This window comes from Anguilla rostrata, chromosome 10, assembly GCF_018555375.3.
Source record: "Anguilla rostrata isolate EN2019 chromosome 10, ASM1855537v3, whole genome shotgun sequence".
Taxonomy (NCBI): domain Eukaryota; kingdom Metazoa; phylum Chordata; class Actinopteri; order Anguilliformes; family Anguillidae; genus Anguilla; species Anguilla rostrata.
The window spans coordinates 3,672,769-3,696,245 of record NC_057942.1 but is presented as its reverse complement, the minus strand read 5'-3'; the positions used below and the strand labels follow the sequence as shown (position 1 = coordinate 3,696,245).

The 23,477-nt window shown below is 45.9% G+C and overlaps 2 protein-coding genes across 2 annotated transcripts in view; one reads left to right on the top strand and one right to left on the bottom strand.

Moving 5' to 3' along the window:
• Nucleotides 1–1,398: 1,398 nt before the first annotated feature.
• On the bottom strand, nt 1,399–17,688 carry slc6a4b (solute carrier family 6 member 4b). Its single transcript, XM_064353519.1, has 13 exons — nt 16,805–17,688; nt 13,746–13,880; nt 13,170–13,389; nt 12,575–12,713; nt 10,876–11,010; nt 9,124–9,227; nt 7,809–7,936; nt 7,263–7,375; nt 6,287–6,418; nt 5,499–5,598; nt 5,260–5,360; nt 2,709–2,876; nt 1,399–1,898 (listed from the first exon to the last, which is right to left on the bottom strand). The coding sequence occupies exons 1-13, from the start codon at nt 17,034–17,036 to the stop codon at nt 1,818–1,820; spliced, it is 1,788 nt and encodes a 595-aa protein (XP_064209589.1). The 5' UTR covers nt 17,037–17,688; the 3' UTR covers nt 1,399–1,817.
• A 420-nt stretch (nt 17,689–18,108) lies between these two features.
• Nucleotides 18,109–23,477, top strand: part of sgsm1a (small G protein signaling modulator 1a) — a 62,803-nt gene continuing 57,434 nt past the window's right edge. The window contains exon 1 of the mRNA XM_064353509.1: nt 18,109–18,162. The gene's annotated coding sequence lies outside the window, so the exon portion shown is untranslated. The remainder of the gene's footprint in view (nt 18,163–23,477) is intronic.

Sequence of the window (23,477 nt, the reverse complement as noted above, 5' to 3'; positions counted from 1 at the left end):
TTTAGTCATTTTAAAATGTGTGTTAACACTATTATTATTCTGAACATTAATTTCACACCGGACATACTGTTTTCAACGCATGATGAATTATTTACGTGTTTAACTAGGCATGCTCAGTCTTTCTTAAAAGTCCTTCCTGAACGCATTCCATTCAGAGAGATCGCGTCTCAATTAAATGTCGCCTATATTCATTTTTTTTTCTGTTAAAATGAAAAACTGGGTTTAAAATCAAACACTTGTCAGCCTCCGGACAGACGGGGCACTCTTATCTTTGCCTCTGTCACCTATGATTTATGAGTTTGCTTATTATGGAAATTATAGCCGGGTGTTGCTTGTTATGGGATGCCTCAATGGAAATGACACACACATTCTTTGGTCCCGGGCAGGGTTCGTCAGTGATGTCACAGAACAGAGAAGGGCAAGCTGATTGGCCACAGCTAATGTCAGTCATTGCGAAATAAAAGACAGACCCTACCTTGGGGGAATATTGAGGGAATTAAGGGATCTAGATTCTGGTATAGGCGGGATTAATGAACAATAACACTCTAGCAATTCATTCGTATGTAAATAAAAATGCACATTTTGACACAGGTATACAGTTTTATAGAAATCCCTCTGAAATTCTATTTTATATGTGCATTCACATTGGTCTTGAGCGATCCCTAAACCCCGCCCTCTTGCAGGATTGTGGAACAGGCAGCAAGTAAGCTATGTATATGGCTGCAAAACTTTGTAAAAATAATGAATAAATAAACAGTGCATTTTGTCCCTTCAAAGCAATGGCACAAACTTCAGTGAGTAATCCTAACGCAAGTCTGTTTCAAAATGGCAGTAAAAAAGCGAAGCTTTTTTTTAAAAGTTATCTTCCTGCCAACGGAGTGACACGTGAGCCAGGCCAGCGAGCGATTCGATCAAGTAATCAAAAAAACAAAAAAAAAGACCCCATGTAGATAGTCAGTTAAGCAACACCGCTACACCATCGAGAGGTTATAAGCAAAGGAGGCAAATCACAACACGCAGGGCTTTAGTTCTGTCGATGGGTTTTCTCTTAAGGCCCATTTCCTCGCTCAGTTTGAGGGCAGAGATTAGGAAAGCACGAACGGTTATGGCAGTGGCCTGCTCTCTCTACGGGAAAACTCATCCTGACTCTGATGGCACCGGCCATACACATGCTACAGCAGGACATGGGTGTTGGGTGGATGCGCACTCACAGCATCCCCTAGTTGAAACACTTTGGAGCAGTTTTATTGTAATTTCGTTCACACAGACACACACACACACACACACACACACACACATACACACAAGCGCACACACCCCCACACACACACACACACACACACACACATATGTTTTCGCTTTCTCAGCACAGCAGAAACCAGAGTCCCTCCCAGCATCCCTGTTACTGAAGAGGCGTTTATTCATCTTAATATTAGTCTCCCCCCTTTTATTCCTCCTACCTTCACCGTCAACCAGGCTCAGAGCTGAAGGGAGAGAGCTTCAACACAGCGCTTCTCTCTCGTCGGTTGAAAAAATAAAAAATAAAATAAAAATGAACGCTGCACTTGTAGTTTTCCTTTGTTTTTAAATCAATTTCTTTTTTTGTCTCAAGTCTGTGAAAAAATGAATGGATGCTCTTGTTGTTTTGTTTCGTTTTGCTTCGTTTTGCTTCGTCTTGCTTCGTTTTGCTTCGTCTTGTTTCGTCTTGTTTCGTTTCGTTTTTAGGCAGTTCGTTGGTCGGAGGTGGTTCGCCCCCGTTGGTGGAGCACGCGGGCGGCGTACCCCCCCAATTCGGTCCCCGTTTCTTGGGGTGCTCTCTAGGGGACGGGGGTCATGCTGAGGGAGTCCGTCTGGAGGTCCGGCACCGTCCTCTCGGGCCGCAGACAAACAGCCAGGCGCTGTGAATGATTGGGGGGGGGGCATGGGGGGGGGGCATCGTTATACGAGAACACAACCGCGTGCTGCGCTACTTAAGAAAGCAGTAGGTTATCTGTTCAGCAGGACAGATGGGATGAACTGAGACAGGAAAAGGGGTGGCAGTCAGCAATGCTAGAAAAGGGGGGGTTCGGTGGGGGAGGGGGGTACGGACATCATTCACCGATATAACAGGTAATTAAGTGCAGCTCTGTAAACCAAACACACTGTTACACTGCAACACCGTAGCACCACAGGGTCAAGCCTCTTGGCACTTGCGTTCCAGTTTCACAGACGCAGATTAAGCTTAGTCCTGGACTAAATCGAGTTTTCTATGGAGAATCTCCATTCAAAATTGAATTTAGCCTAGGTCTGGGCTTAATCTGTGTCCGTGAAACCGGCTCTAGATGTATGTTTAAATCCCCTTGAGGATTAAAAAAAACAAAAAAAAAACCTTTATAGTGCAAATGAGCACTGGTTGCCATGGTAATAGGTCAACCGTAAGCACGTAAAGATGCTCCCAGATAGGCATAACCGGTGAGCAAGTACGCGTGACCGGCCAATCAGAAGTCCTTTCTCTAACGGTGCAGCCCTCAAGCTCAGCTCTTGTATGGTAATTTTTGGTAGTGGAGTAACTGATTGATTGACTGATTGATTGAAATTCTTTAGTGATCATCAAAATAAAAGTAAGTGGTAACTTAGCCAGAGATGCCCCAGATACAGAAATCATCTAAAGGATAAAAACCACAATAAGGCCCAAAGGCTTGTCTCCACTGTGGTCCTAATGAACTGACCTGCTTGAGGGACCCAGGGGTCCACACCAGCTTGTAGACCATGTATATGGGGATCCACATGAAGGACGAGGCGCCGATGAAGTAGCCCACGGTGAGGCTCCAGTCCGGGTACCGGTAGTCAAACAGAGTGAGGGGGGCCTGGTATAGCAGGGAGCTGACGATGATGTACTGGGGAGAGACACGGACAGATTAGAGGAACGGGGAGAGACGCCTCCTGCTTTTTAACCCGTTATTAAAGCGACGTTTCACTTTCGGTATCACACAAGTCATTTTCCTGGTGCCCAGCCCATTGTAATTTGCATAGCGTGAATACTAGCACCATCAGCTGTCCCCGTTGACCGTTAATGGCATCATCGTTTGTCGATCTGTTATCCTCTGTAGTTAGTTTCTGCTTCAAAAACTATTAATTTTGGGGTGGTCCCAAAAATTAGACTTATTTAACAAAGAATTAGATGCCTGATAACTGAGAGGAATGGCCATGCCCTTAACGGTCAGCAGGGGCAGCTGATGCTGTTAGTACTCATGCTACGCAAATACAATGGGGCAGAAAAATTGCACGTGCTACACCAAAGTGAAATATCCCTTTAATTCGTAAGATCACAAATGATCTGATTGGAACGTTCTTAACTGAGCATTCTGATGCTGATGTAACAATCCGGTACTGGCAACTGCATGCAGTGGAGTTCTAGAACACTGACTTATCATTTTGAAAAAAATTCCAAAGAAGCCCTACTCTTCAAACGGTTAAGGCACCTCCTTTGCTTTCCAAACCATAGTGCTTTATTGGCCAGGATGCCCTTTGAAACAAGCAGGTGGGGAGGTACTATCTGCACCCTCGTGTTACTGATGACAGACCGATCAAATTATCCGTGACCTCACGGGGGAACCCCGAGTGACTCACTGTGATGTTAAATAACCATCCTCTCCAGCGCTCTCCAGGTTTGGCTTATTCTCAGTACACACGGCTTTCTGTTTCTGTCCTCCTTGGAAAGTCAGCAGGCACAAAAGCCGCAAAGAAGGTCCTCAAATTCAAATTCTCTACCCCAAGACATAAGTAAGAAATTTTTTTTTTTTTTTGCTTCTGAAGACGATCGTTGTGGCACAACGATGACTGTTTGCCACCCCACATACACTTTTTAAACTACCTTAAAGGCTCTAAAACGGGGGTAGAAGAGAATGATGGCGCTTTATCTCAGTGAAGAGAAAGAGGGCGAGTGGAAGATCGGTAAATGTCAGCGCTTAGAGGAGGGAGAGACGAGGGAGATTAGCGCGGATGTACGTGGAGTGGGGGGCAGCCATATTAAGTTATGCAGGTGAATGGAATTGACATTTGCGGTGGGGATTTATAGTGTGGAGATGCGAACTAAGAGCAGTTGGGGAGGGGGGGGCATGGGGGGGGTGGGGGGAGTTGTGTATCAATCACCAGGGTTGGAAGGGGTGGGGGGTGGGGGGGCAGGAGGGTCTGTTGTCATCTTAGTGCTGGGCTAAAACAAAAACCTGCAGCCACACTGGCCCTTTTCTGCTAAGTATGGGCACGCCTGATTTAAACTATCCAAAGCAAGAGGAGCACATTTTGGGACTGTCGTGGCCACATACAATTGACAACCTATTTACACCAGCGACAGCTTGTGTGATGACTTCCTGTCCGAGTGGTAACTTCAGTTACACATCCAAGTATGACAAAAAAACACCAGATCCAGCAGTCTTCGAGGAGCATCCCTCCTTCACCTCAAGCAAAATGAGTTTGGAGCAACGAGAGAAGTTGATCTAAATGACACACTGACGTTGCATTGCAATATTACTTCAGCGCAGATGAGCCCCGTTCTCCCATCAGCACAACAAAAGCTTATGAAGGAAAGGTCTACCCCAGCATTCATACAGGAAGTGATGTATAAGACGGGTCGTGGCACTCAGTGAATGCAAAGCCTTTGGTGACCGAGCCACACGGGAAGCACACTTGCTGCCCTGGCAATTGAACCAAAGTGCATTTGCACCTGGACCCTGCAGATCGACGCACATCAACACTGACCTGCGCCCTGTTTCACGAAGCAGGATTACTGCGTTAGCTGGATAACTGCACTGAGCAAAACCCAGAACCCTCCCAAATCTGGAATGCGGACTTAAGTAAAAAAAAAAAAATAAAAATTTTAAAAAAGAGCTGTTCCAGGTGGTACTCAGCGCAGTTATCCAGCTAACTCAGTAATCCTGCCTCGTGAAACACCCCCCTGGTCTGGATAGGGTCCTTTGATCCACAGATAATCAGATGGCGGGGGGGGGGGGATTTGCTGAACTCTACGCTGACGGACAGTCGGTTGTTTTCAGTAATACCCTCGGACACGCTGTGCATAAATTGGGGTGAGGCTGATATCTAAGTCCCCACAGATGGATAATACTGCTGAAGAAAATAGTTATTCCTCCCCCCCCTCCTTCCCCTTATGTGGGATAGATTGGCAGTATCGGCTGTGCTGATTTGATGTGAAGACTCATGCGCTGCTGCATTGCATTAAATGAACAAACAAACAAAGAAGTACCAAACGATCTCTTCACTTACAGCTAGAAACGCAGGGCTGATGGCCACCCAACAGACTTTCCAGAAGATTCCTGGAGTGTAGCCCAGCATGGATTTGATATCGTTGGTGAATCTCTGGATGCCTGTGTGAGAAACGAGCGAAAAACAATGAGAATAAACACCAGTCGTGATGCAACGATTCAGATTCCTATTCACTCACAGGCTGAGATTCTACCGGAATACAACTCTATGGTTAATACGGAGTGTTCTGAGTGACGTACCATAGAACCAGGAAACGGCAATGGCCTCCAGGAAGCCAACGGCGATTATGGAACAGCTCACGCCGAACTCTTCCAAGAGCTTCACCACATAGGCTCCACCCTGTGAAGGATAGCAAGTAGCTGATAAATTCTTCCACGGCCTCATATTTGTACAAAGGAGAGATGTTAGTGTGCACATCCAGCTCAAGTTGGTTCCGGTGCAGGATTAAAAAAAAAATAAAGACACTAATCATCTTATTATTATCCTTTCGTCGAAGACTCACGCTTATGCGATATACTCTATCATACACGAGTCTTGGGAGCTTTTCTCATTTCAGTGGTGGTGGATCAGCTTGCTTTTGCTTTTCGCAGTCCTCCAGTCGATTCTCGATTCTGGGTTAATGGCGCGACGTGTGCGATGGAGATTGGCAAGGCAGTCAGGCTCGAGCATTTGAACTTTTAGATCTAGCCTTTGAGCATAAATCCTTTTAACCTACGCACTCCGGGCTCTGGACGCTACAGACGGTGAGCATAGTGGGTAAGGAACTGGGCTTGTAACCGAAAGGTCGCAGGTTCGATTCCCGGGTAAGGACACTGCCGTTGTACCCTTGAGCAAGGTACTTAACCTGCATTGCTTCAGTAACATATCCAGCTACATATACAATGTAAAATGCTATGTAAAAAAGTTGTGTAAGTCGCTCTGGATAAGAGCGTCTGCTAAATGCCTGTAATGTAATGTAATGTAATGCTATCGAACCATCGCATCGCCGTGACGTCCTGTGAAATAGTCCTCAAAGAAAGTGACTCACGTATGTGAGGGTGCTGAGGGACCCCAGGAAGCAGACGGAGACCAGGCCCAGGACGAACAGCTCCCGGCGATGGGCCAGGTACTCGGGGTACTCGTCCATCACCGCGGTGATGATGGCCTCCAGACCTCCGAACTGCAGAGACAGGAGGTGCTGACCTTCCCACAGTCCCGCGTAACACAACGCAGTGGTGACCGACCCTGTTCCTGGAGATCTGTGGTACCGTCCTGCAGGTTGACCTTCCCACAATCCCACATAGCATTACACAGCCAACTGCCTGGAATCATGGTCCGCTGCGGTGCTTCCCACCAATGCATACCAGAACCCTGTTCCTGGAGACTATGTCGTCCTGTGTGACCTTCCCCAATCCCCAGCATTCGGCGACCTGTTCCTGAGTCTTGGTACCGTCTGCAGGTTGACCTTCCCACAATCCCGCATAACATAACACAGTGGTGGCCGACCCTGTTCCTGGAGATCTATGGTACCGTCTTGCAGGTTGACCTTCCCACAATCCCACATAGCATTACACAGCCAACCCTGTTCCTGGAGATCTATGGTACCGTCCTGCAGGTTGATCTTCCCACAATCCCACATAACATTACACAACCAACCCTGTTCCTGGAGATCTATGGTACCGTCCTGCAGGTTGACCTTCCCACAATCCCACATAACATTACACAACCATCCCTGTCCCTGGAGATCTATGGTACCGTCCTGTGGGTTTTCACTCAAACCCTATTAAAAGCACACCTCATTCAACAGCTGGAGATCTTTGTTGAGTTGCCAATTAGTAGATTCAGGTGTGCCACACTAGGGTTGAAATGAAAACCTGCTGGATAGTAGATCTCCAGGAACAGGGTTGGTTACCACTGACATAACATCACAACACAGTATTCACAGCCAACCAAGAGGAGATACATTTGCTCAGTGACTCAACACTGATGGGGACAATGTCTCCTGGCGGACCCTACTTCCATACCGTACTGTCCAGGCCGAGCGTGATCATCATCACGAAGAAGATGATGGCGAAAAAGGTGGAGCCCACCATATTTGCAATGGCTTCTGGGTAGGTGATGAAAAGCAGACTGGGTCCTAGGAACAACAAAAAAACAACAAAAAAACAACAGGTCAGGGCCACTAAATCGGCATTTCACACGCTGTGTGAAGAAATGTATTCTGGGAAAATGCTGCGCCACAGTTGCAATCGGCTGTTGCTACACCACCAAAATCGATGATTTAGAGATTACTCTGTGTAATGCCTTGTGAAATGATGTTTCTGTTCAATGAGAATAGAACCAAAAAAAAATGCACATTCATGCCTTCTTGTCTTGACTTACATGAACTACACAGTAGAATGACCAGTGTTCCAGAGTGGGACCAAATGTTATCGGTTAAGAGTTGAATTAACCTTTTTGATTTGAATTAACACCGGACATGTTACTGTGTAGAGCCTGGAGCCTGAACATTCTGGATGAGGACAGGAGCACGTTCGCGAGGGACCTTCACACCGATAAAAGACACGCACCTTTATCTTTGGCCACATCCTCCACGTCCACGTTTCTCTTCTCAGCCATGTACCCCAGCACGGTGAAAATGACAAATCCGGACACGAAACTGGTCAGGCAGTTCACCAGACTGGTCACGATGGCATCGCTGTCTCACGGACATGGGGGACGCACAGACAGGTTGAGATCATTTATCATAAACGACAACGATCATTTATCATAAATGACCACACGATCAGTCAATTATAAACTTGTATGTATTCATTAGCATTTTTATTGCAGTGTTTGCATTTTGGAGGATATGGAGGTTTTCTTTTTTAGTCAGTGTTCTAGAACTGCATCGCTTTCAATCGCCAGCGTTAGAATGTTCAGTTTAGAACATTCTAATGACGTATTTTTGGATCTCACACCTTAATTAGGGTTAATGGAAAAGGTGACAGAATCACGCTATGCTCCCCCCTGTGAGCTGTCACTCCAAGCGTCAGGTCATGAAGGTGAACGCGGAGGTCTGAGGGTACTCGACAGGCATGACCGGGCGAAGACATTATCGGAAAACACCCCCATCCTGGAGGGGGCTAAATCATTAGCTTCTTCCTTAGCCTTTACCATTCGATAAGCCTCTCCGTGCCTCCTGACCCAGCACCAATCGCATTAACTGGATACGCGTGTATACATACACACACACACACACGCACGCACACACATAATCTTGCAGGGGCTTACAATTCAATTTATCCCTCCGAAGACCGTGCCGTACGTTTGTTTCCCACTAGACTGGGCGCCTTGTTCAAGTTTTAATTGCATTTTCCACAGAGTTTCAATGCAGCCGGTCAACGTGCTGCACAAGCTTCGGACGGCGTTTCCACCCTCTGACTGACTACGGCAGTGATTCTGTTTTCTAACTGAAACTGGCGTGGCGGTGTAGTATAATGGGTAAGGAGGTAGTCTGAAGGTCACAGGTTCATTTCCCAGGTAGAACGCTGCTGTTGTACCCTTGAGCCGAGGTACTTAACCTGCATTGCTTCAGTATATATCCAGCAGTATGAATGGATGCAATGTAAACGCTATGTAAAAAAAAAAAAAAGTTGTGTAAGTCGCTCTGGATAAGAGCGTCTGCTAAATGCCTGTAATGTGATGTAATGAATACTGTGGACGGTGTTTTCCACCTTCTAACTGAATACCATCCAAACCACAGACACAAGGCTCGGCGCGGATTCGACCGACGTCCTGAGAAACGGGAACTCCGCTTTCGCGAAACGCGATTGGACGTTAAGGGGCGAGGCGCCTGCGCCGATTGGACGGTTGGGTTTCCGGAGCGGAGCGGCGCCCTCTCACCGGTAGCAGTTGTTGGTGAAGGGGTTGTAGCTGGCGAGGGCGAGGAGAACGCCGAACCCGGGCCCCAGAGAGAAGAAGATCTGAGCGGCGGCGTCCACCCACACCTGAAAAGGGGTCAAAGGTCAAGTTTATCATTTATTAACCTTTATTTATACAGGGTGTGCTCCTGTGCTCTTCTGCATCGACGCCCTGTGACACCGGGGTGCCCCGGAGGAAACCCCCACACAGACACAGGGAGAACATGCAAACTCCACACAGAGAAGGTCCCACACAGGATTCAAACCCCAGGGCCATCTTGCTGTGAGGTGACAACCTCAGTCATGTCTTCATACAGGGTAGGTTGACTGAGCGTGCGAGCCCGTTTGCAGCAATGCCCTGGGAATGTTGACCCCAATAGCCTAACCGGCATGACTTTGGATTGAGGGAGGAAACCGGAGTACCCGTCCCGGAGGAAACCCCATGTGGACACAGGGTGAATGTGCGGACTCCAGACAGAAAGGCCCCCACCCAGGATTCAAACCCAGAGCCTTCTTGCTGTGAGGTGCCAGTGCTAATCCACCACACCGTCCCATGGCCTCTTAATGGCATTTGCCGTTAACTGCCAACTGCTGCTTTTTTTCACTGTGGGTAAGGACTGATGGTGGATAGACCTCAAGTGCATACAACTGACATTTTCGGTCATAAAGAGGGTGAAGAAAACCCCTTAATCACCCAGAATCCCTTTCTCCAACTGTACCTGTACGGGTTTCTCAACTATTTTTTTCCCCCAGAGTTCCAACTGTGTGCTAAATCTTCAACGGGGCACTTGAAGATTGTTTATTTATTTTCATTTTTTTGTTACAGCCAAATGAGAGAAAAAAAATGCTTTTCAGGTTTTTTTCCCGCTGAACAAACTTCTCCTAAATAAAATATTGTGTAAACAGCGGCTGTTATGATGAATGAAGGGATGGGGGGTGGGGGGGGGGGGGTGCTCTTCCTTTCTGAAAATGAAATCCAAGGGCTCTCACGGTGCTGTACTCAGGCTGAGATCTGAAGAGCTGATTATTCCACAACCGAGCAAAAGGGAAAGGGGGGGGGGGGGGGGTTGGGGGAGCAGGGGGGGCAGCTTTTGTTCATGGAAAATTCTAACCAAATTAAGCATCTCATTATCATCCAGGGCTTTAGTTACGCATTTCGTCCTCAGAACTGCAGGGACCTGGGTCCTCCTGACCAGCCTTTCCAGGGTGGAAACGACGGGGGAAACGACCACTGTTAGGTAAACAGGTAACAGGTAAACAACCAAATCCATTTTAAACTGCCCCCCCCCCCCTTTAAACACAGTGCGGCGAAATTACATCAGCCGGTCTTGTCCAAACAAAAGCCCCTAATCTCTCCCCGACTGGCCAAGTAAACAAAGCGTTTGGATGCGTATGGCCTGGTAAGCACAGATTTCACGTTTTTCTCTTTTGCGTTTTTTGATTTATGAGTCACTACCGATTCACATTTTTTGTATTCTATCTGCAATTCGAGTGTGTCACCTCTGAAGCGACCAAACTCCTCCACCATTTTGATTGTAGTTTTTAGATACGGACATTTTTACTGGTATTTTACATTTCATGAGAAGATACATTTTCGTGTGTCCATTGCCCGTCCCTGAGGGTGGACAGAGACGGAACTCCTGCAGGTCCTAAACGTACGCATACATGGGGGGCGGGGGGGGGTTGTAAAGGGTGAATACGGACAGGACGCCGCCCCCCAGCCGTGACAACTCACACTGGTCTCCAGAAGCTTCTCCCATTTCGGCTTCAGGTAGAAGGCCACGCCCCTCCAGGCGCCCGGCAGGGTGGCGCCGCGGATGAGCAGGATGAAGAGGACCACGTACGGCAGGGTGGCGGTGACCCAAACCACCTGTCGGGAGGGGGGGGGAAAACAGAAACGTTATTTACTGCCATTTAGCAGACGCTCGTATCCAAGGGCAACATGAACAAACTTTCCGCATTTGTGCCCTAGAATCTGTTCAGTAGAAGTGCCCCGTAGGTTACCATCTCATGAGGATTTGGGGAAAAAAACCGACTTTTTTTGACAAAGCATGACTGTCTATTTCTATAAAACTTAGCTGTTAGGATTTATTCGCGTATTTATTTTACACCATCCTCATCATTGTTACAAGGCCACTGTGCGCTATAATAGCACCGCCTAAAACAACAAAATCACCAAAGGGGGACACCGAAGTGCCCCTTTTTGGCCCCTGACGCCAGCCCGTGACTCACCGGAATAAAAGCCAAGGGGGGGCGGTGGGCAGTTGTTATTTGTTCTTGGAAAACCTGACTGTGACACCCCCACGCCACATCGATCATTAACCTGATAACAGAAGCGGGAAGAGGCCCTGGGTGTAGTCAGACGTTGTTCCATTCCCAGGGAGATAACTCTGCTTGTGGTTTTCCTTCAGTCTGGAGAACAAGTCCGGTGCTACCGCACCACGATCGGTGGCGCTTGGATAATTTTACCCAGGATGCTTTGAGGACTCCGAAAAAACACCGACAGAGTTTTTTTTACCCAGGTTACGCACGCTCAACTGAAGTCTGGGAACGTCACGAACCGACCGTGTCCTCCAAGCTCAAGAGGAGCTGAATGGCGCCCAAATAAAGGTAAGCACGCACATTTCGAAAATGTCATCTTTAAAAACGTCCTACTGTTTCAGCTGGGAATAAGTGCTTTAAGACTGGCACAAAGTGTAGGTCACTAATATTTAAGTCATTAATAACATCTATGACTAGCCAAATGTAAACCAGATTTCCTGTTTGGTGTCCCTCTAAGCCACTTTGACAGTAATAATCGAAAAGGGTGATGCCTCTCTAAAATATAGAGATGTAGGTCAGTGTTCTGTACAGTGAAAGTAATACGGTGTGTGCCGCCTGTATCAAATGGACTACGGACCGGTGCGTTCACAGTCAAATGAAAGGAAGAAACGATACCGTAAACAGGCCAGTTAAACAGACCAGACTGTATGAATGCCAGAAGGGGCTGATGTAACGCGCTGTTGTATTGAACCGTTTCAAGGCGCGGGCATTTGCACAAAGCTTTCAGGATATTTACAAGAGGTGAAAATGTAAGCACTCCGGCAGGAGGAATCAATAGAACCGCAAGGCGGTCTGGCTCCAATAAAAATGAGCTTCCCCCCCCTCCCTCTGTAAACCGTTTTTTTTTTGTTTGTTTTTTTTTTCATTTGCATCAGCATGAAAGGAAATCTTTTGGTCCTAAGATTAAATCACTTATTGGCCTAATATGCTAAGGATTTGGAGCAGTTGAGTAAATTAAGACATTTTGACTTTCACTTTGCCCATATTTGCACGGTTTATCTGAAGTCACAACAGGACTTTTGATCGACAGGTGTCTCACTCCAGGAGTCAGACCGTGGAGCTGTTCTTTTTTTTAAATTATTATCGGGGAGGTTTTCGGTGAGGAGCCGTACCTTCCCAGAAGTCTTCACTCCCTTCCAGAGGCTGAAGTAGACGATGGTGAAGATGAGGAAGAGGCAGAGCAGGAGCTGCCAGCGGATCCCGCCCACGTTACGGAGCCCCGAGGACCTGTGGATCTCCAGAACGTTCCGCCTGGGGGGGGGGGGTGGGGGGGGGGAGGAGACGGCAGACGCGTTTAAACGGTTTAAACGGAAAAGGGCTCGCCGTCAGACTTACCACACAGTGCCGGTCTTCTCAACCGCCACCTCTACGACCAATCACAGACAGCCTTCGAACAGTAGACCGGCAAAGGTGGAAGAGCATTCGTGGAAGAGACGACCGAACCGGAACGTGGTAAATGCTGGCCACTGGCAAAATCGGAACTAAACCCTTCCGCGCGCGGCTGATTCGACGGGGAAAGACGAAGGGGGGGGGCGGCACCTTTGTTTCTCATGACCGTGTAGCGGCAGAGCTAAAGGCTCCTGCCGAGCTCGTTTTTGCAGAAACCCGGAGGCGCGCACAGAATCTCAGCTCCTCATGCCCCCCCCCCACCCCAAAATCCCCTCCCATCCCCTCCCCTCCCCCCATCAGCCACTTACATCCACTTACGTGTAAAACTCTTCGGCGGGCGACCTGGAGAAGTTGGTCCAGGTGACGTTGCTCTTGCCGAAGTAGTTGGTGCAGTTGGGCGTGTTCCAGGGGTTGTCGCAGTGGGTCCACGGCAGCGTGCTGGCGAAGGAGGAGTAGAAGTAGTACAGGGCCCAGGCGATGATGGTGTTGTAGTAGAAGGACACGTACAGCGCGATGATGCAGATGGCGAATCCTATCCCTGGAGCAAAAAAAAACCCAGACAGACGGACGGACAGCTAGCTTTGAGACTGGCTTGTGTGGAGCTCCTTCGCCCTTACTTTGGAGTGGAGGGGGGGGGAGTGGGTAGTCGTGTGGGGGGCATCGGAAACCCGCCTGCCTATCGCTGGAGCAAAATGACAGAAAATGACAGACAGACAGCCTTTGAGACTGGGTTATGTGGAGCTTCTTAGCCCTTGGGGTTGGGGGTGAGGGGTGTAGTTGCATGGGGAGGGGGGTCATCGGAAACACGGCAGCCTCAGCCGGGAAAATCCGCAGATGAGTGTGGGGGGGGGGGCAGGGCCAGGGCAGGAGACTGCGGGTTCTGGGGGGGCGCACCTTTGAAGATGGGGCAGATGTGCTTCCAGATGGAGATGGCCCCCGTCCTGTGGAACTGCCCCAGCGCCAGCTCCATGTAGAAGAGCGGCACCCCGCCAAAAATGGCCATCAGAATGTAGGGAATGAGGAACGCCCCTGCAGAGAGGGACGAGCGGAGAGAGCGAGAGAGAGAGAGAGAGAGAGAGAGAGAGAGAGAGAGAGAAAAACATCACTCTATGTGTGTGTGGGGGGGGGGGATGGGGGGACAACAGGTGCGCCAGGTTTGAATTAACATTCTGAAACCTTCCGCGGGCGGAACTTTCAAAGGGAAGCCGTGGCCGAGCGACAGGTGTGATCGCAAATTGCGCGTGGCACTTACACACGGCACTGCTGGTTACACAACCTTTACTTCCCCCAAGCTCTGTGAGGAGTTCACGGCACTTGCAAAGGACGAACGTGCGCTTTTTTTTTTCTGAGTCGATATAAATGGCACCACCGAGCTGGAAACTATGACTCTGTTTTGTAAACCGATGAGAAAAGGCTTTCAGCATTTGGCAAATCGTTCACTTTTTTTTTTCTTTTTCTCGACAGTGAGGGGTCAGGCGTGAGGCGGAGGACATCACGTGTCCCTGAAGAGTGTTTATACTTTTCGATGATGTCAGAGGAAAAAGCAAAAGAGACGTACATATACACATGTGGAGGATGTTGAACGTTGGCCATATTTTCATAAACATCACGCAGTGTACACATTTTCCTAATCGGAAAAAGAAAGGTTGTTTGCATGGTGCTCAAGGTCTCTTGAAATATGAATATCATGTTGAAGTGAATCACTTTCAGGTGGAGTACTGGGTCATTCTGCCAATTTCCCACGGTAAAATCTGTCATATTTTGTCATTATCCAACACATAAAAATTTATGTTTTTGTTATAGTCATTCTTCCACCTGACATTATATGAAGTGGATTATGAAAGTTCTTTAAAAAATGATTCTACACAAGGATAAATATATCACTTGTCTATTTAACAAATGGATGCTCTTTAGTTCCAGGACCAATAACTCATTACAGACATGACACTGTTTATATTGTAAATGTGTGCATTTTACACTGTTTCCATTCGAATGGAACGGCGTATTCGTTGTTAAGGTAACAGTTGTTTCATATTTCAGTTCAAGCCAATGAACTTGTAGTTAATTTCCGTTTCTAAACCATCGCGTGACCCATATTAATTCTGACAAGGTTTGGCCACTCTTGCAACCTGCATAAAAAAACAGAACAAGACAAAAACATCTGCAAAAAGGCGTATGTGGATGACTTCAGTTGTTCAAGGAGATGTGGGGTGAAGAAATAATAACCTAATTTAAATTATAGCAAGGGGGTTTAAAAGATACATCAATTAACCTCCTTTCTAATAATTTTGCACGTATTTTAACTTTTCTGGTTGAGCTCAATTGCCCGCATTTCATAAATGTATCAATTGCATTTTGTTGATGAATTTGTGTTGCCTTTTTAAAATTTGCTTCAGCGTGAAATAAGATCTCTTGGCGGTTAGGTTATATTGCTTATTGTTCTAATATGCAAATGGTTCGTGTAGCTTAGGAAATTAAAACATTTTCACTTCCACTTTGCCTATATTTACATGGATATTTAAGGTAACAACATCACCGTGATCAACAGGCATCTCACTTCAGATATCAGATATTTTCTTATCAGGGAAGTTTTGGAGAGGAGCCATACCTTTCCAGATGTCTTCCAAAGGCTAAAGTACACAATGGTGAAGATGAGGAAGGGACGGACTTTTTTTAAAACATAAATTATGTCAAGGAGATTAAAAGACACATCAATAAACCTCCTTTGAAATAGTTTTCTATGTACCTTTCGTTTTCGTGTCAAAAACTCAATTACTCAATTCACTCAAACTCAATTGCCTACATATTTTTCTATGTGTTTATAGCATTTTGTTGATGAATTTATTTCTATTGTTTATATTTTATAGAGGCTATTGTGGATTTACTCAACATTACACCATGTCGTAGATGTCGTTCGCCCATTTAGATTTTTTCTTTCAGTTATCTCAAAGTTAGCACGCGCACAGGAATGGAAACTACGTTTAACCAATTAAACCAATCTAGGGACCGGAGTCCCTAAGAGCGTAAGATTTGTGATAACTGTCTCACAAAATCAGAAACGTGCCCACATATGGACCAATAAAACATAACTAAATAATTATAGTCAATTATAATGTCATTTTATTTTGCCACACATGGAATAATAATAATAATAATAACTATTATTAATCTTGACTGATGTGACCGGTTTATAACGCTACTTTGATAAAGCATATTTAATGAATGTATTTAGAACTATTTTTATAAAGACTTATGTCATTGTACGATTAGACGCAACATGCAGCCTTTATTCTTTATGTGTGAATGCCAAATTAATATTGTCGTAATTCCATTCTGGTTTTCCACATATTAAACACCCTACGATACTATATCAAGCAGTTTCTCTCGTATTCTGTTTTTCTTTTGTAATTACATGTACATTTCACCGGACAAACAGCCTATTCCTTGGTTTTTAAGAAGTGCTTTAAGTGTAGTTGGATTTGTTCCCCACGGTAGGCTACTTCTAGTAAGATATTATACCATACACATCGCTAATGTACTGAACATTTGGGAATCATTATAGAAGACGTCGAATGCAAACATGTTGCATATGGATGTAAAAAAAACAACAACAAAAAAAAAACAAATCAATACTAATAATCAATTTTCAGTGGTTATGCTTTGAGTTTGTTGCGCGTTGTCAGGTTCCATTCATTACCATGGACAGCTCTGTGTGCGCGAAAACTAGGCAGGCTTACGGACCCGAATGAACGGAAACGCTGGCATGGAAAACTATAAAATATTACGGAAGGTACGAAAGCGATTTCATTTTTTTTTTTTTTTGATTACCCACGAAACAATACATTGTCAGTGCGCATTATTATGATGTTGAAAATAGATAACACATTGACCAACGCGAATTAATATGAAAGTTAAACAAAGTATCTTTCTTTCGGAATGAACACGCTACTCACCTCCTCCGTTTTGGTAGCAAATATATGGGAATCTCCAGACGTTTCCAAGATCCACGGCAAAGCCAATGACAGACAACAGAAAATCTATTTTTTTGCTCCATTTGTCCCTGGAATCCGTCTGAGTGATGACAGGTGCGGGATTGGTGTTGTAGCCGGAGTTTGGGGGGGCTTGGGCGGCGAGGCTTTCCGTGGGAGCCGGCTGGTCTTGGTGGGACATGGTTGGCTCACTCATTAAAAAAGTGAGTCCCGCGTCGGTGGAAGTGAGTTTGAAGAAATTGACGGGGGGTGGTGGTTTGGAGGTGGAAAGTATTTTCTTATTACGGGCGATGACAGGTCGAGTAGGAGGAGAAACAGTATCGGCTACTCCTTAACGAGCCTGTCAGACCAAAGTAGATCATCACTCTCGCTCTGTGAGCATCGGTGATAGTAGGCTACGCAGCGAACAGAGCGGTGCTGCACGTGAACGTTGACCGTTGCCGTGATTTATCGCGAATTAAAATACTGAAGAAACGTCTCCGTTTAGACATAGTCTGTGGAGACCGAGACGTCTTAAACTGGCTTTCCTGACCAAGGAGTTTGCACGTTCTCGGAGTTAACTGGAGTTTTGTGCCATCTGAAATACTAAAAGCCATCGCGCAATTCATTGGTGATACGGTCATACAAACATATTTTACTTCTATAAATAGAGGACCAAAAGTCTGGCCTGGATTCAAGCAATCATCCTTTGACTGGTTCAAATGTTTCTTTTTAAATGTAAACACAGATAGGCGAGTTTGGTCCTAGCCAAATCGTATTTGTTTTGAAAAACAAACATATGTGCATTAAATTGTGAATCAAATGTAACAGCAAGTGTTGCTTGAATCCAGCCAACTACCTGTTAAATCAATAATTAATTAGGAATCAATGAATACATGAATTTATTGAATACATAAACGAACAGCCTAAATAAATAGCGCTTCGACACGTTGCGTTGCGTTTACAGTTTCAATATTTCTATCTATAGCAATCCGAAAACGCTCCAATTAGATGCATGGCCAAAAACAAAACGTTTTGAAACAACGAGTAAATAGGTGTTTCAAAAGGGTATGCAGTATGCAAACGATTTTAATGAAATGGATACACCTGGATGCACCAACTGCATACATGGTGAGCTGTGTGTGTACGCTGTACAACGTTCTCCCAGTCACTTCCAAAAACAGGAAAACGCCCAGATATTCTCCGAAACCATAGGCTTCATTCTATGCATTTAAACCCATTGTGACCGTTGATCCGCTAGGGTCAAAGGTCACTCACTATTCGATACGGGAAACGCCTGAATGATTTCTGTCGGCAACTACCAGCCCTGCTAAAAAGTCCAGGTAAGACCAGCTGGGTTCTAAGATGGTTTAAGGTGTGTTAAGTAACACTTCTAGCTGGTCTGTGGCTGGTCAAAGCTGGTCTCAATCTGGACAAAGGTGGTCAAAGTTGGTTAAGATGGTAGAGTGAGCTGGTGGTAAAACTGGTGGACTGACTGACTATATCCGCTGGTCAGCTGTATGAATGGATGCAATGTAAAATGCCATGTATAAAAGATGTGAAAGTCTCGAGTGTCTGCTAAATGCCTGTAATGTAATGTAATGTTTTTCGTCGTTTCGAGTTTGTTAAAGACTCTTTTTTTTTCGAGAGGCCTTGGGCTTCCAGAACCCCGTGTAATGCTATTTGCGAGAAGGAAGCCCAGACTAGCGATGCTTAGGTCTAATTGCGATCATCGAGAAATGTAATAAAAACGAGTCGGTAATCCAATCCACCCCTTTTAGCGCAGACCGGCTCGAAAGACGTTAACTGAATACGCGGCAACTGCAGTAATCAAACCGGTCAAAGAGCGGAGAGAGAGCGAGCAGGGAATGAGGTCAAAGGTGAAAGTGGACGTGACAACTGAACGAAGGGCGGACATGAACTTGTCACCTAAAAGCTGAGCGACATTCGGTGAAGTCTGACGTCCCTGAGGTGCATTTTTCTTGGTTTTCAAGATGGGGCATTGCCGTGAAATTCGACGGTCATCGGCCATCGCAGGACACCAAAACAAAAATGTCGCCCAAGCAGCAGATCTGGAGTGGCTATAAGTTCAGCCGTACTTTCTGCCAACATGTTACGCATACTGGCATATTTCGTACGTATTTATATGTGGCACAAAGAATTCCTTTTGAGGGGACGACAAAGTTGAAAGTTGAAGCACAAAAAGTCCAGACCTCAGCTTTTCACTCATTGCTGGGTTCAGGCCCAGCTCAGGGGACAGGTGAGCATACGAGCCAGTCAGGCGGGAACTGAGCGGCTGCTCGCGCGAGGGTGGGGCCCCCGGGGGGCCCCGGCGTGGATCGGGCCCCCCCCTTCGCCACCGCCAACTCTACTGTTGCGGAGATCTGCAGCCGTGTCAATCTTCGGTGGCGGCCATGGGCAAAAGAACATCGGACTGACAGGTCTCCATCGCGTGCGCGTGGAGTCCCATTAGGCCCTGTCGACTCCTATCACACACCAATTTGAGCAGGGGGGAGGGGCCTCAACCCGGGGGGCTTCCCGCCAACGATCTCAGGGCCTACCCTGTCAAATCAGAATGGCGCTATATATATATTTGCAACAAAAAATCTTTTAAAAATGTAGTATTGCTTTTCTGTGCTGTCAGTTTACTTGACGGTAAGTTCCCGGATTTAGCTTCAAATATCTTTGCTGTTTTTTTTTTGTTTTTTTTTTTTTGAGGTAATCTTTTTTGGAGGGCTCTGTATTGACTGAAATTACAGTTTGGCAAGTTGATTTCCATGCGGGTTGACCGTGGTTGTTTGAGATGTGAATTCCAGAAGATCGGAGAAGAAAAGAAATGGTGTGGTGTTCTCTCAAAAACTATCTATGGCTCACAAGATGTATGAGTCTATGTGATTTACATGACAAATTCTATCTTTCCATGTCTATAACCAGATGTTAGAGCGTCAGAACTCCTCGGAGACGTTCTAGGAAGGCATATAAAGATTGTAGTCTCCATTGTTGATGAATGATCTCTGGTCGGGCCTGGGACAGCAAGGCCATTAACACCCGTGAATTGGAAGAGGTGAAGAGTTCACTGAGGGCACAGAGAGAGATAGAGAGAGGGAGAAGCAAGCTGGGCGGGGGGGGATCTGGTCTCCCTTCAATCAGTGAGCAGATGACTGCTGATGAGCCCGCTGGCGGAAATACTAGAACGGCAACAAGCGAAGGTGAGACTATTTCGGGACGGGCATCTAGTGGGACGCCTGAATTATTCACGGTCGACTTATGGACCGGCTAAAAAGAAAATAAGAGAGCTGTTTCCTGGGGAGAATGTGTCCATGTTGGATTTCTTGTCACTTTTGACGAGTGTTTTCCTTAGATGCGACTTCGGAAGCTTCGCTGTAAACGATTTGAATATCAACAGTGATTTCAATTCAGCGATTCACACTGAGGTACTGCCCACCGATTGGTTGGCCTCCACCCTTTTGAGGTCACTGAGGTTGCCCCCATGTCAGCAGTGAGGTTCTGCTGAAAGCAAACACACAGGAAGGCATTTTATTCCCAGATTTTCATAAAATCTTCCATTTTCAAATGTCCAAATTCCACTCAAAATCAGTTTAAAAAATAAACTGAATAACTGAGGGTTTCGGTTAAACTAGCTTCAGACCTAATGGCGCTGAAACCAAACGCAATTTCTTAAAACCAGAGACCAGAATGGACGGGCCTATATCACTGATTGCACACGCTGATATACCCTACATGTTAATTAACGTTTCCTGTTTGCAAATGACTCATTTGACGTATGGCAGATAAGGAGGCATAGATGATTACCACATTTTAGTGGTCTGGAAGAGGAAGTAGATTTTTTTTTTTTTAAACATACTTCGCTTTTTACTAATTTTTTGGGGGAAAAAACCTCTATGCCAGGACTTCTCCTGAATAGAAATAAGACATTAATCAGACGGAGAACCCTGCGTGGAGCCAGGTTGTAATTTGTACCATCTACAGATTATCCCGTAGGTTCCCCGCAAATCAGTATCAGTAAAACAAACATGAGCACAGCATGGCTCTGTAAGAGCATTAAATCCTGGGAAAGACGTTGACTGGCCATGTATATAATGAATATTTGCCTTTAGGCTCATTCTAAAATGCGTAACTTTTTCTGCCAAAAAGAAAAGAAAATGCAGTATTACTTTCAGGCACCAACCACAGATAAAATTGAAACGACTGAAAGGTAAGGTTCTGATATTTCCCAAGGGGAACACCACTGGTTACCCTTTTACAGAAAGGGTTAGAAAAATTTTATATTCATTTTTGTGACCATGTTTACACTTAACCTACATCAGTGATAACCAACCATGTGTCTAAAGATAGAGCATCCTGACTATACTAATTAGCAGCTCAATAAAATCTCTTAGCTGTTGAATGAGGTGCACATTGTTAGGGTTGGAATTCAAACCTACAGGACAGCCGATCTCCAGGAACAGGGTTGGTTACCACTGACCTACACAGAAAGTACTCAAAAATGCATCCTGTGTATGCCCCTCATCCACTGTAGGCGGGGAAGGTGCGGAGAAACTAAAACGCGCTAGGAGACATTGCGGGCTGGGAAGTAAACCACATTGCATTCTGGGAAAGTAAACGCTGGATTTGTGGTTAGGGTCCTTCAAAGCAGTCCACGCGCACGTAGAACTGAAGCACGTATAAGAGTCCCATCGACAAACACTGAAATAAAACATCGCTGTTGCCGCGAGTCGATTCTGAGCACTTTAAACACCTAGGCATCGTAAGCTGTGTGGTGTCAAGACGAGCACGCTATTGCTAACTCAATAACGGCCGTTTTTACAAGACGAACCGCAGCGTGTAGCGGATGTGTGAAGTGTGGTTCTGAAAACATAAAGAGATTCCCCAGGTTGAGCTTTGTTCATGCAACGAAGGGGCATAAATTCCGCACAGACGTTGCAAAGTATTTTTTCCACACAGAGAATATCTAGTTTGTAGGTAAACCGAGCACTAGGTACACTTTAGTGGTGGGGAAATGTCGAGAATTGTTTGGCTGATTGGCCTGTTCTCGTCATTATGCTATGCTATGTTTTGTTATCTGAAACAAGAGTAGCTTCTCCAAGATGTCCCTCAAATATGTTTTAAACCTCCTGTCCTCTGTAACCTGCCAGCCAGGACTGTGGTTAGGGGGTGGGGGGTGTCTGTCTCACCTATGGGGCAGATTGGCAGTGTAGGGCAGTGCATAGGCCCTGTACAGGTACACCCCTGGCACTGTCATCCACTATTACCTGTGCATCCTTTCACCTGCCCGATCACCCGCCTGACAGCTCAATGCCTGAGGGGGGCTTCACTCCACTGCCCCCAAAATCCTGGGGAGGGAGGGGGGGGCAAATTCTTCAATCCAGTGCACCAGTAATACTGTGTACAGACCTATAGACTGTGTAAAAATACAGACACGAAAATCTCCCTCTTACCTTTCTGACCTTTGACCCACAACTAGAATATCGCCATGAACTTTCTCACCTCTTCACTGCCCTCTAGTGGTGGAGTCATGTTACAGACTCCTGTATTCTCCAGCTTTCTGTCGATAGATTTGGCCTGAAGGACGCTAGTCAGAGGATGAGAATGCCAGTCGAACCCGTCTGGTGTTCCTTCCTTTCACACTCTCTCAATGTTGCTGGGTGGAATAGTTTTAATGCCACTGTTTTGTGGCATTTGTCATAAATATAATTTCTATATGAAAACACAGAAATCAGGAGGTCAGTACCTACAACCTCCCACCATTTTATTTTATTACGGAGATGTTTACCCCTCTCCTTTTGTTAGCTCTGTCTATTCTGACCAACTAAATATTGCAGTTGACCCCATCCATGGCATTTAGCCCTGTCTTTGTGACTAGCTGTGTGACACGGCCGGCTTGAAGGGCCGCAACTAACAAGTCCAAATGTATCAAAAGAAACAATCCAGAAACTGATCTAAAAACACAAACTCAGACATTCATTAATCTAAAACACAAACTAAGGCGCAGACCAAATCAAACAAAAATACACAAAGTTCACAAAACAAAAGCTCTCCACACAAACCACAAACACAAAAGCCGCGCCGCGCCGCACCGCGCCGCGCCCCCCCCCCCCCCAAAAGAAAATCTCCCCTGCCTCATACTACTGGGCTTATATTGGGCCACAGGCAGCTGGAGGCAACCAGGCAATTAGGTAATTAAGCAACTACCTCCACCTGCACTACCCAGGCAAGCAGAGGCAGGGGATGTAACATATGTCACAACCGACATTTAAGATTTATACTCTCTAACATTCAAAGGCACTTCAAAGTATTAAATATGGTACAGCATTGCTCTGTCTGTCTTCCCCACTCCTGTTTGCTGTTCAATGCAACTGTGTATTTGACACCCGCCATCCAAGGATCCAGGTAGTTATTCTGCTTACCGGTCCACAATTCTTGAGTTTAAAGAAAGCTTCCCTCTGTCTGTTTAGCCTTTATTTCAAATGTAGCTTTCCTTTTTTTTTGCACATAATTGGACTGTATATCGTATAATATAAGCAGGTTACAGAGAATTGTTTTTTTTTAACTCTCTCTGAAGCCGACTGGGTCTTGGTTTAGAGTGAGTGAAATAATTAACTGCAGTTAAATTAATTATTCTTTTGAATTAAATACT

Excerpts from the sequence above, each read along its gene's own strand:
- slc6a4b (XM_064353519.1), bottom strand. The coding sequence starts at position 17,036 with ATGAGTGAGCCAACCATGTCCCACCAAGACCAGCCGGCTCCCACGGAA. Across the intron at positions 7,937-9,123 it reads TTCACCAACAACTGCTACCG|CGATGCCATCGTGACCAGTC; the intron begins GTGAGAGGGCGC and ends TCCGTGAGACAG. Across the intron at positions 1,899-2,708 it reads CCCCTGGGTCCCTCAAGCAG|CGCCTGGCTGTTTGTCTGCG; the intron begins GTCAGTTCATTA and ends AATCATTCACAG.